The 14,095-nt window shown below is 41.8% G+C and overlaps 1 protein-coding gene across 1 annotated transcript in view; it reads right to left on the reverse strand.

The window, feature by feature from the left end:
- Positions 1–14,095, reverse strand: part of Mdh1b (malate dehydrogenase 1B) — a 37,269-nt gene that overhangs the window by 12,566 nt on the left and 10,608 nt on the right. The window contains exons 3-7 of the mRNA XM_027397082.2: positions 13,653–13,787; positions 13,333–13,475; positions 11,605–12,101; positions 9,683–9,824; positions 7,305–7,468 (exon numbers count right to left, since the gene is read on the reverse strand). Coding sequence (XP_027252883.1) covers positions 7,305–7,468; positions 9,683–9,824; positions 11,605–12,101; positions 13,333–13,475; positions 13,653–13,787 — 1,081 coding nt within the window. The remainder of the gene's footprint in view (positions 1–7,304; positions 7,469–9,682; positions 9,825–11,604; positions 12,102–13,332; positions 13,476–13,652; positions 13,788–14,095) is intronic.

Genomic DNA, 14,095 nt, shown 5'->3' on the forward strand with positions numbered 1-14,095 from the left:
TAACTGCTACATTTCTGAGGGGAAACTGTCCCCCACCGGAAGAGAGTTGTAGGTGTTACCTGACTTCTGATGATCAGGATACCTTTCCCACCAGAGCTGTAACCCTTACAGTAAGGAGAGTATCTGGGGGGAAGGAAGCCTGTTAGCTGAAAGGAGTAGGGGAGGAGGCTGAGAAGGGCTAGGAGGTTAGCATGGAATTTGAAACGTGTATCAGGTACTTCTGATACTGAAGAAGCCTGGAGGCCAGCCAGCTTGCCAGCATGCCAGTGAAAGGCCCCAACTCAAACCCAGCCTGATACCCACCAGCATGTATTTGAAAACCACTCTGGCCACACACACACAGCTCTGGGAAAAACAACACATGAAATGGTCGGTCATGATGATCAGTCTCTGGAAATTGTTATTCTTACTAGTTTCCAAGGAATGTTATTACCTTCAACAACTGTATAGTTTCTAAAAATTGTTATGGGTTACCCTGCTCCAGAGCACCCGAGTTTTGAAAATAAGTATAAGTCACTCTGTCCCCAGAAAAACCACTAGCTATCCCATGGCCTTGCAGGTGTAAAAACCAAAATAACATTCCAAACCCCTCGTGGGCAAAATTGTAAGTTCAGTTCCCAACCAATCAGTAAATGACTCATGTATGTTACAGCTAATCAATATGTTGTCACACTCCTGCCTAGTGACCAAAAAGATATAAAAACTGCTTTGGAAACTCAGGGTCATTCTCTTCTCAGAGAGAGACCCCAACGCGTTGGAATAAAATCCTTTTGCTTTTGCATCGAACTTGCATCCTGTGAGTGACTCTGTCAGGTGCATCTCCCAAAGTTGGTCCCGCTTTGGGGCCCAACACCAGTATGCCAGCATGCACTTTGACATGCTAATAGTAGCCATTTGCCTGTTCTGCCAGAGGTAAGGAAATGAATTCTTTTGAAGGGAACCAGCTTTACAAATTCCTGAGGATTCTAGCTTTTATCTAACCACCAGAACTTCTCCTGTAGTCCAGATTGAGTCCATTTCTGGGTATTTGAAGAGCCCTTTGGAATATTGGGAACTGGAGTTTCCTTTGGATCTAACAATCACCATTGTTGATCATTGAAGGGGTTCAGGACAGGAATTCAAATAGGGCAGGAGCCTGGAGTCAAGATCTGATGCAGAAGCCATGGGGGAATGATGCTTACTGGCTTGCTCCATAGACCTTACCCTGCTTTCTTATAGAACCCAGGACCACCAGCCCAGGGACGGCCCCACCAACAATAGGCAGGGCCTCCTGCATCAAGAACTAACTAAGAAAATGCCTTATAGGCTTGTCTATAACCTGATCTTATGGAGGTATTTTCTCAATTGAGGCTCCCTCCTCTCCAGTTACTCTAGCAAGTGTCAAGTTGACATAAAAATAGTGAACACATTATAGCAGCCGTGTTGGCAAGGTATGCTGGACTGAAAAAGGAAAGGAACAAAAGGAAAAGAGAGGAGAGGAACACTATATTAGTTATAATACTGTTGGCCATTGCCTTGGGGTTCTTATTGGCTAGCTCTGTCTTAATAATTAACCCATAACTACTAATCTATGTATTTCTACATGGTCTTGTCTTACCTGACTCGAATCCTCTCCTCCCGGGATCACATGCCAACTCCCCTCTGCCTACACTTCCCAGAATCCTCCTTGTCTGCTAGTCCCACCTATCATCCTGCCTCATTGGGCACAGAGCTTTATTCATCAACCAATAAGAAAAACATTTGTACAAAAGACATTCCCATCCCCCCACCAGAGAAGAGATGAAGATATTGAATTACCTTGCTGAAAACAATTTCAGGACAAGTCTGTATAAAGCTAGTTTGGGGATTTCTAAAGCAAAGTAAACGGCTTCTTACACACTGAGGGGTGAGTGTAGGCTTCATAAGAGAATCATGCTGGTTCTCTTGGATAGTCATTTTATGGACAAATTTTGAAGGGGGGGATGGTATTCATGGGCTAAGGTAGAGGGAAATGTGAAAAATCATAGGAATGGGTCTTGGAATTGTGTTTACTCTCCCTTTCTAGCTTTTAATGTAGTTTTACAGGTAAGCCCTGGTATCGCATGCATAGTGTGAACAGACAATTTTGCAAGACTAATGATATGGAAACACCCTTATAATGAAGGAGAAGAAAGTTAGTGGTCTTGATCCCAGCAGTCTAGGGTGGCTTTACTATAATAGCTCTGTAATCTCATTGTCTAACCACCATAAAGCTGGTCATTTGGCCCTGTGTCTATCTAGACTGTCTCATCGACAAGAAAACCCAAGCATGGTTGAGAAACAGCTGATGGACTGCCCGTCAGCTGGCTTCCCAGATCAGTTCATGCTGCCTGCAACCCATCTGCAGAGACTGTGCCTTATGGGGATGGAGTATATGAGATCTTATAAAATAAGCTCTCATGAGACTAGAATAAGAAACAAATAATTTTTCATTTTGAGTGGAATTCCTACAGAGATTAATAAAACTTTGCAAATAAAGGGATTTTTCTCTCTCTTATCCCCCCTCGTGTGTGTGTGTGTGTGTGTGTGTGTGTGTGTGTGTGTGTGTGTGTGTGTGCCATGCACATGTTTGAAGGTCCACTGCTTCTTCCATATGAATCCCAGAAGGCAAACAGAACTCAGGCCAAGCAAGTATCTGTTGAGTTAGTGCCATGTCCCCATTACAGGGGACATTTCAATGCTTGTTTCTCTACAAAGGTAACATACCAAATGACTTGAAGCCCTGATGTGGCCATGTTCAGGCATTGCTACTTCAACTGTGTACTACTGACTGAGTATCACAAGAGATACTTCTCCCATGGAGATGTAGAAGGTGGCACAGATGAAGCTCTACCTTCAGTGCGGATAGTCTAATGAAGAAGATATGCATCTATAAAGGCACACTAGAATATTCTGTCTGAGAGAGGAACAGCATGCTGTGTGAGCATGGGGAGAGACAGGCATTGATGTCTCAAATGTCTCTGAGCTGCAATGAAATTGGAATGAGGAAGAGATGGTGGCTTTATTAGTAACTCAAGGGATGCCAGAGGCGGATCTGATTGGGAAGGAAGCCAGCAGGTTCAGGTTGTTGTACATTGGGTTGATAACATGGAATCCATATGGCCATTTTTCCAACCAACAGAGGCGAGAACTTAGCAGAGAGGCCCAGGCCTGAAGATCAGGGAGTAAACAAGATTGACAAAAGCAAAAGGGAAGAAATGATTCAGATTGACCCTATAGAGGACACACCAGCAGCTACTGTCTTTTCTAGTTTGTTAGGATGATGGCAGGCATGCATTCTCATTAGTTTACAGCATGACTCTGCAATGTTTACTGATGAGCAGCAGCCTGTTGTGGAATAATCTTTTTGTACGCAGATGTGTCACTCTGGTTGGTTTAATAAAAAGCTGAATGGCCAATAGATAGGCAAGATTTCTAGGCACAGAGGATGCCGGGAAGAGGAGCGTAGAGACACCAGTGGTGTAGAGGCACGATGGACACTATAAAGATAAGGTAATAAAGCCATGAGGAAGAAAGTAACTTGATAGAAATGGACCAATTCAAGTTATATGAGCTAGTTAGAAATAAGCCTAAACTAGTTGGGTAGTGGCTATAACCCCAGCACTCAGGAGGCAGAGGCAGGCGGATGTCTGTGAGTTCCAGCCTGGTCTATAGAGTAAGTTCTCTATCGGACAGGCTCCAAAGCTATATAGAAAAACTCTGTTTCAAAACACACACACACACACACACACACACACACACACACACACGCACACGCACACGCACACACACACACACACACACACACACACACACACACACACACACAAAGAAAAAAAGAAAATGAAAACAGTAAAAAAGAAAAAAGCCTAAACTATGGCTGAGCCTTCCTAATTAATAATAAGTCTCTGTGTCATTACCGGGGAGCCAACAGTCCAACATAAAGTCCGACTGCAAATGGAATCCAACGTGTAGTAGCTCAAATATCCAAACATAGGGCCTGAGAAAGTGGGGGGAGCGGGGTTCTGGACAAGAAGCCAGATGGAGCTTCCTAGTCCTGCAGTCTCTCAGCTGGGATGGCGCTTGGCATCACACAGAGGGGCAGCTACTGGATACTGCCTGTGGGTGGAGCCATCTGTCAGTACCATGCACCCTAAACTGAACCATGCCAGTGGCTGACATAGTAGTTTAAGATTTGTCGCATGAGATCAGAGAATGTTGCAAATGCTTAGTAAAGACAGATCCAGAAGGAAAAAAATCTCTAAACGGCTTACAGTTTGTTCAAAATTGTGCATAGGCTTAAGGAAAAAAAGAAAAAAATGGGTATAGAAGTCATAGCAAAAAGCAAATCATTTATAAATACAAAATAATAAGCCACATAGAGATGGGAAATACACAGGGAGTCTGGATCCTGTGTGGTATTGTACTGACTTTAAATTTTTTGATTGATGATCAGCAAACTATAACCACCAAGAGACACTGGATTATTTTTAAAAGCTACTAAATTAAACCAATCTATATGTTTTTAAAATGTCTTACCTTTGAAATGGAAGTCAAATATATGTCATTTTAGGGAAGAGGTTATGCTTTTGTTTCCACAGAAAATGAAAAGCTGAGGATTCATTCCATGTTAATAGAGATCAGATTTAATCAGGGGATACCCCCTGAAAATCCTGGCTACAGACATAAAAAAAAAAAAAAAAAAAAAAAAAAAAAAAAAAAAAAAAAAAAAAAAACCTAGAAAAACTACAAGGCCGGTAAAGTATATTTTACTTGCTCAAATATAAAGCAAAAAAATCATATTTGTCTAACTTGTGTACAATGTGTATATTTGTGCTAATGCAGATAAGTATGTTATCTTTGAAAGTTGATGTGTTTTTAGAGCAAGGGTATGAGACACCAACGAAATGGATGGCCCAGGTGACTCAGTCTCTCAGAGTGCCTCTGTTGCAGTTTTCTCAGAGTTCTGCATCCAGAACAGGTTCAAGGTTGCTAGCTGAGATGGTCCAGACTTACAGAGTATTCTAGCCAGGACTTGACCAATATCTTAATTTTCTCAGGGTCCCTATAGATGCCAGCTCCCCAAGAAAACAGGAAGCACTCTAGAGAACACAACACCCACATTCCCAAGAGGTGAGATGGGTGATCTTTGGTCATTTGGTGGGTTATGGATGTTGGTCATTGTTTAGGAGGGCTGGTTACAAGTTGTTATTGGTCATGATCAGGAAGAAAGCTAAACAAAGGGGATCAGATTCAAGGATATTTTTCTAAAGGCGAAAATGGATGATATAGTATAGAAAAATAAGATAAAAGGGTGGACTGTTCAGTCTACTTTTGAAACCACTAGTCTCACATATTTTACATTGGTATGGACTTTTGTATATTGATACAAATATAAGATAATGTCTTATTCTTTTCTCCTTTTTTAAAAGATTTTTTAATTTATTATGTATACAACATTCTGTTTCCCTGTATGCCTGTGCACCAGAAGAGGGCACTAGATGTCATCACAGATGGCTGTGAGCCACTATGTGGTTGCTGGGAACTGAACTCAGGACCTCTGGAAGAGCAGTCTTATCCTCTGAGCCATTTCTCCAGCCCTAAGATTGTTATAATGTATTTATGTTTTTATTCTTGTTTAAGATATTGTACTTATGCAGCTCATTTTAAAATGTAAAGTTTTAGCCCTTGAAAGCTATTTAGGATAATAAAGAAATACAGGCTAGTAGTTAGTCATCTATAACAATCAAATTTTATAGACATGTTAGGCATATTTTCAAGGTCAATCTGAGACATATTTTAAAATAGACAGATGGTCTTCAAACACGTCAGAGACTTACAGAATATGGCATTTTAATGTTTTAATAATACATGGATTTTTAGGGCAGTGAGACAAGTCTGCTCCTGACAGCACCAACCTACTTCATAAAAGGATGATGGGCACTGAAGAACCTCCATACGGAGTTTCTTTGTGACAAAAGCTAGTCATTTGGGCAAGAAACTGCCTCAACTTCTGACAGTATGCTGTCCAAATTGGACAAGCAGGACACAAAAGAAAGTGACTTCTGAACTTTGCCTAGTGTAGGACAGTCCTCCAAAAATTCCTGCTTTACAGAAAAGTCTGTCAGATAGTCTAAGTCTGTAGGTCAAAGATGGATGCCCCAATGTTGTAGAAGAACGTCGGGTGACTGTTGTCCAGGCAACCAGATGTTTCTGTCATTTCTATAGTTTTGGAAGTTGCTTGCTGTGCACTTCCTATTGACTCAGATAATATCATATACTCCTTGGGTCTCTGATGGGGACTGAAGACTAGATAGTTATACATTTTTCTTTCTTACCAAATTCAGAAAACAAATTTACCCAATAGATATAAAGTTTATAAAGTTGAGAAACATAAAAAGCTTAAGTTGTTTTTCTAAAAGATGTTTTAAGGTCTAAAAAAGATATTTTTAGGATGTAAATACAGTTATGACAAAAATGGTTTAGGTATAAAACTTTGTCTAAGATGGGATAGGTAATGGAATATTTCCTCTAAATTTTTTAAAATGCAAATGAACTGGGCATTGTAAATGTAATAGCCAATAGCCAGGCATGATTTCCAGGCACAGAGGACACTGGGCAGAGGGAGTGTGGAGACACCAGGGATGCAAAGCAAGCAGGATTGGGCACGATGGAGAAGAGGTAATAAAGCCATGAGGCAGAAAGTAAATTAATAGGTATGGGTCAATTTAAGTTATATAAGGTAGTTAGAAACAAGTCTAAGCTGTCAGCTGAGTGTTCATAATTAGTAATAAGTCCCCATGTCATTACTGGGGAGCCACTGGTCCCGTTGGAAAGGTTGGACTACAGCAGCCTTACTCTATTGCTAGTGCTACCTAATTGCCTGAATGCTGGGCCTCCTTGCACGATTGTATTCTGGCTATTCGTCTTTGCTGTTGGTGTTCAATGCTCTCTCACACTGGCCTTCCAGCTCAGCATCAAAGACGTCAGGCTTCTCTTAATGAAACCTGATCTGACTCTCTGCTCCCTGCCTAGAATAGATTTGGCTTTCTATTTCCCAGCTGGATACAGAGAGGAAAACATCATGAGACTGCTTCTAGAGACCATGCTCTCTCCTTGAGCCGTTACACACTTACTGAAGGCAAAAGCCAGGTTTAATTCCTTGTCTGCCTCTTTAGTACATTCATAATCAATATTGTTGAATTTTTGAATGAACAGTTGAATGAATGAATGAATGAATGCATTATGGTACTGTTAAAATCTACACAACTACCATGCTTTAGGGGCATTAAGACAGGAATTAGTACCTTCACTCATTATCCCCAAGGAAACAATCTCTCCAGGTGGTGAGCCATAATACCAGTACTTCAGTGTGGTGGCTATGCTGTGTGCAGACAAAATGCCTCCAAACTCCTTTCCAGTGGTGCTCAAGTTTTGAAGCCTCATCACAAATTCTTTGTTTACCCATTCACTGCAAAAAAAAAAGCAATTTAATTTCACAGCAGAAAGAGGGATGCAAAGGATGTTCTCTGAGCCCTGGAACTCAGCACAGGGAGCTATTTGTACCATCTAGACAGTAATGTGACACACATGCCCTTTCTTCAGGTGTCCTCATCAGCAACACAATCAGGCAGAAAGGAACTGTCAAATTCCAGTGTGAAGTGTAGTAATAAAATATGGAACACTGAAAAGAGGTCAAAGGCTATAGGGACGATTTCTTTCATTACAAGTAATTAATCATACGTAGCAGCTTTCTTGGGACCAGCCATATCCTTCATTTAAAATCAAATATGTTCATTAAACAGTAAATTATTCACATTGAGATTTGGGGTGATATGTTTTATTGTCTTGAAGTATAAACTCAGGAAAGAGCCTAGCTGGATGACAGCAAAGTTTGCTCTATTAATGAGTTAGTGAATGCCCCCAGACTCCTGGAACATTGTCCCTGTGCAAGCAGCACCTGCAAGGGAGCCATGCTCCAGGAGAGGGAGCCCAGAGCACACAGTTCTGAGCATGGATAACATTCCCTGGTCTGAAGAGGGGGAGGAAATAAAGGACAAAGCAAAAGGAAATGCTGCCATGGGGAACTGGGGCAGAGATGAGAAAAGTGCTTCAATAGGCTCTGGCTGCTTCTCCTTTGTCATCATGACTCGAGTGTCTCCCCGGATGAATTCATTAGTTTTCCCATTTATTCTATACGGGACAAGCCATGCTGCCATTTCCATTCTACCAGTGGAGAAGCTGAGGCACAAATTTGATGTAACTTCTCTAAAGACACACAACTAATAAATGATGGGGACAGAAATCCAATCCAGGCGGTTTCCTGCTCCTGGAACACACCACTTTTCAGCTCTGCCTCTCTTGGTCAACGTGACATAGCCTGCTCATCATATTTTTTTATTTAAATTAGAAACAAGATTGTTTTACATGCCAATCCCAGTTCCCTCTCCCTCCCCTGCTCCCCTGCCCCTCCACTAACATCCTACCTATCCCATACGATTTCTGCTTCCCAGGGAGAGTAAGGCCTTCCATGGGGGAGGGGGGTGTCTTCAGAGTCTGTCGTATCCTTTGGGATAGGGCCGAGGCCCTTCCCCATGTGTCTAGGCTGAGGGAGTATCCCTCTATGTGAAATGGGATCCCAAAGTCCATTCCTACGCTAGGTATAAGTACTGATCTACTAAAAGAGGCCCCATATATTTCTGAGGCCTCCTCATTGTCACCCACATTTATGGGGTCTGGATCAGTTCCATGCTGGTTTCCCTGTGATCAGTCTGGGGGCCAAGAGCTCCCTCTTGCTCAAGTCAGCTGTTTCTGTGGGTTTTACTAGCGTGGTCTTGACCCCTTTGCTCATCACTTCTCCTTCTCTGCAACTAGATTCCAGTTCAGTTCAGTTTTTAGCTGTGGGTGTCTGCTTCTACTTCCGTCAGCTGCTGGATGAAGGCTCTGGGATGGTATATAAGTTAGTCGTCAATCTTGTTATCAGGGGAGAGCATTTAAGGCAGTCTCTCCTCTGTTGCTTAGATGGTTAGTTGGTATCATCCTTGTAGATCTCTGGACATTTCCCTAGTGCCTGATATCGCTTTAAACCTATACTAGCTCCCTCTTGGATGGTATCTCTTATTTTGTTCTCCTCTATTCTTCCCCTACACAACCTTTCTGCTCCCTTATGTCCTCCTTGACCCTCCTCTTCTCCCCTTCTCATCCTCCTAGCTCCCTCTCTCTTCACCCCATGTTCCCAATTTGCTCAGGAGATCTTGTCCCTTCCCCTTCTCAGGGGACTCTCTTTTAGAGCTCTCCTTGTTGCCTACCTGCTCATCATCTTAACTCCTCTTCTTACAAATGCTTCAACTACTTTGTACTTGGATATACGCTTGTCTTTACATTGACATTTGCTTTGTGTATACCTGCTTTAGCAACAGCTTTGACAGAATATATGAACTACATTCAGGATAAGCTGAAATAGCAAAATTCGTTATTTTAAAATAAGTCAAATAGGGATGGGAACCAATAAGTTACTATTCTGTGGATTTTTCTGATTCTTCAATAGAAAACACAGAAAAGTAAGTATAAACAATACAAGTTACTTTGTGCAAAATTTATGGGATGTTTTAATAGTGCTTTCAACCGTTGCACATCATTTGATTAATCTAATGTTAACATAACTTCACTTACAAATATACTGTACCTGTCAAAAATTAATTTTAACACAGAGTGATAATATCCAGGAGGTCCCCAAATAGCACTCTCATAGTTGTAAATTTTTGTTTTCCTGAGATCAACGTAGTTATTTCCACTGATGTTACCCCAAATTATCACATCTTTGATGTCTATGAAAAACAGAATCAGAAATACTCATAATAAAAAATAAAAATAAAAAAGAAATACTAATTAATAAATTTCATCAATGTAAAATTTACTCAAATGCAATGCTTTGTGTATATTATATTGGTTTTAGGGTTGGTCCAATGAAGTCCAAACACTCTAACCTGTGCAGAGACTGGGGTTCACCTCCCTAATAATCAGGGCTTGGTAGTAGTGAATGGTATGCTAGATGGGTAATTCAAGGAATACTGAGAACCTGCCATGAAAGAAATTGCTAATGAAAATTTTACCATTTGTGCTGTTCAATTTCACACATTCTCTCTCTCTCTCTCTCCCTCTCTCTCTCTCTCTCTCTCTCACTCTCTCTCTCTCTCACACACATACACACACACACACACACACACACACACACACACACAGGGATGTATAATGGGTGACCATGTATGGATGAATGAGCACATGTAAGCTAGAAGTTGCATTGGAAATCTTCCTCAGCCACTCTCCACTGTCTTTAAGACAGGATGAGTCTGGCTGGCCAGTGAGCCCTGGGGATCCCCACCTCCACCTCCAGTGTGCTAGGGTTACAGATGCAGGTGGTCACACCCGGCATTTTACTGACTGAAATGTTTCTCATGACCCAAGGGAAACTTTTCAACAGTTTAAAGTTTTACAAGGCACTTTTCATTCTAGATTCAGGCAGACGTGTGTGCAAATGACAACCCTCTGGGCAGGTTTTATCACTTGTAAAATAATGGCGATTATATTCTTCATGGGCAGTTTTTGGGCTGGGCAGCGATGGTGTACACCTTTAAACCCAGTACTGGGGAGGCGCAGACAAGCAGATCTCAGTGAGTTCTAGGCCAACCTGGTCTACAGAGCAAGTTTAAGGACAGCTAAAGCTACCCAGAGAAACCGTGTCTCAAAAAACAAACAAGCAAACAAGGTTTAGGAGCAAACAAACCAGTCCTAAGTCTGATGACATTTGAGGATGCAGGGGATGAATGAGAAAGCAGCACCACAGAGTCACGTGGTACTTAGAGATCTATGGAAACAATAAAAGAATATGAGTTGGAGAAAACAAGGACTGGAATTTAGTATATATGATTCTGCAATTGTTGATTTTCTAGAAAGGCTTTGTGCAATTTGAAAAAGAATTTTATTTATTTACTCGCTCACCTATTTTGTTTTCGTTATGGTTATCATTGCTGTGATGAAATCATGACCAAAGCAATTGGGGTAGAAAAGGGTTTATTAGACTTACATTCCCACATTGTAGTCCATCACATTCCAGGGTTGCCTCAGTTAGCCACACCTTTTTTTCTTTTTACGGAGGATGTAGCAGGATTAGAGATTGTCTGGGCTCTCATGCAACCTCAGTTATAGAAAAATTATATGGAAAATTCCAAAAATAAGCAGTGGGCAACTTTTAGATCACTTTAATTGCTGTATGTTGCTATTATTGGTTTATTGGGTTATTGCTATTTATTAGTGTTAATCTCTTGTGGCTCTGAGTTTACGAATTAAACTGGACCACAGTACATGTGTACAAGAAAAAGGATGGAGTAGTCTGGGTGGCATCCTCCGAATGAGGAAGGACCACAGTGACATCCCCTGAATAATGGTGGGCCACATTGGTTCCATACATCACTCCAAAGATACTCCTTACATCCATTTCTACTTCTGTGTCACACCCCTCGGATGGTCCTGTAGAAGGCAGCCTTCATTCCCTGATATTTGAAACCATGTATCGAAACACAAACAAGACAACAATAGTTGTTTACTCACTGGAGGAGGTTGTTTTCATCTTTCGGGCCAGTGTTGCTTTTGCTTGGCCTTCCACCCCCAGTGCCACTGCAATGATGTTGGGTGCGATGTTAGGGGCGTATTGCATTAGCAAGGCTGTTTTAAGATTCACAAAGGTTTTCCCTCCCACAATGACCTTGACAGACTTATCGGCATTTTTCTCCATTAGGTAACCATAGAGGCGGCACAGTGGCACCCTGCTTCTCAGGCAGCTCTCCAGGGTGTACACCTCCTCGTCTGTGCTGTCATCTAGGATGATGATGACTTGGGCCTGAAGGAAGGCGTTCTCTGCATTAGTGCAGACAGATACACTGCGGAGGTTGGGTGATGCCAAGTCCTCAATTTCTAGCACTAAGCTTCTCAGGCAGTTTTCCCTCTGCTGCCGGTCAAATAGGTTCAGGCTGATCTCCGTGTGCATCCCAAACACTTCTCCGTTTATCAAGAGGGGGATGAGGTGGTAGCACGCAGTGGTGCTTGCACTGATTAAATGCAAAAGTCGGATGGAAAACGGTCAGGTCCTTTGCTCACCTATGCATTTTACTGTTAACAGATATTTGTGTATGTGCTCCACAGTACGACTCACTATTTTACATGAAAACGGTCACACCTGCACAGCTGGGCCTAGGGATCCAGAGTGTAATGGGAAAGTCTGACTACTCACAACATCTTTGCATCTGGTGATACTGCAAAACAAGAATTCACTGATGTATTGGATGTTTCGAGAATAAAAGCTCTCCCACATGCAGAAAAAAGCAAAAATGAATACAAAAAGTCCTTCCAGATTGTTGTGTATATGTACGTATTCTTCTTTGTGAAAAGAGAAAGATGTATGCTTCAGTTAGCCATTGCCTTTTATACCTTTATCTACAAATGAATACCTTTATTTTTGAACAGACTATCTTTCCCACGGTCTCACAAAGAAAAGCCCTTACAGGGATGGCTAGGATAAGCACAGGCTGTGGACTCTCTCTCTGAAACCAACTGTACCTGAATCTTCTATTTCAGTGATGACCACCTGGGGGGAGTTGGAAATTACATTTGAGAATGTATATTGCTCTTGGTGGGCTTAGGGCGGGTACAGTGGTGATACCCATTTCAGTTCTTTATTGAGGAGAGGGTCACAGATATGTATTGTACAACTTCTGAATCTTTTCAGTGTTTGTAGTATTCCATAATTATACATACTTCCTTAAAGCAGGTATATACTAGGGTACCACATGTAGTGAGAAGGACAGTGTGAGTTGGATGGAGATGATGGGAGCACAGAGAGAAAGGACAACAAAGAGAGAGGGCAGAGATGAAAAAAGAGAAAGTGACAAGTGGGGACAACGAGGAGCACACTTGAGAAGGAGAAAAGGAAGAGACTTTGGGGATCAGGGTTGCAGACAGTGCATGAAGAAGAACCAAGGAAAACCAGCAGATGAGGAAGAGAGAGAGCAAAGATCAGAGAGGAGGCGTGCCAGGAAAGTTGCTTTAGAGTGTGTGAGGACATGTATGCATGTAAACCCTAGATCACATGGGCATGGCTGCTGAAGGGTAGAGACATGGAAGCACTATATACATGTACCAACCCATGCCCGTGTATACATACACACACACATGCATCTCGAACCTGTTCCAGTATTCTTCCATCATTGAGTCAATCTCATCCCATTTCCTTTCTAAAAATAAAAGCTCAGGCTCATAAAACCTGGGGCTTGACTACCTCACCTCGAAATCCAGACCTGCAGAGGGCTGATGATATCTTTCAGGGATTCTTTCTCCAGCTCTTTTTCTATATGTGTCTGCAGGTTCTCTTGAGCGATGACCATCATCATGTCTGTTGTCATGCTGGAAGTGACATCATAGTAAAGCTAAATATCAGAAAAGAAAAACTCAACCTCAGAGAATAGAACATTATCAGACAAAGACTAGAATGGAAAACGGACTAGGAGAAAGAGGATACAATAGCTTAGGAAACAAGGCATTTGAAATACAAAATAATGTCAAGAGAAGGATGCTTGAACAGATAAGTGATACAATTCCCATACCTGGGCATGCTCCAGGAACTCATTGTATCCTCCCAAAAGCAAGCCCTTGCCTCCACGATCTAGCAGCTCTCTCCAGATAATGGGGGAGGTGCTGTGATCCCACTTGTTCTTTTCACAAACATCCTCCAGCCACTCCTGTGGGAAAAGACTCCAATAAAAGTCATATATTAAACCTGCCTAAGAACTCAGTTCTTACTGCTGGATTTAAACCACAAAGTATCAGTTTGTTTTTAATGCTACAATGTGTGCATAATACATTTATATATCTTCAAATAGTAAAATATAAACATGGGAAATAGTGGTGAGCCTGGTTGCTCATGCCTTTAATTGTAACACTAGGAGGCAGAGGCAGGTGGATCCCTGTGAGTTCTTCCAAGCTAGCAAGGGCTACACAGTGAGACTCCATCTCAAGAAAAGAAATAAATGAACAACCAACCAACCAA

Source organism: Cricetulus griseus, chromosome 2 (genome assembly GCF_003668045.3).
Source record: "Cricetulus griseus strain 17A/GY chromosome 2, alternate assembly CriGri-PICRH-1.0, whole genome shotgun sequence".
Lineage (NCBI taxonomy): Eukaryota > Metazoa > Chordata > Mammalia > Rodentia > Cricetidae > Cricetulus > Cricetulus griseus.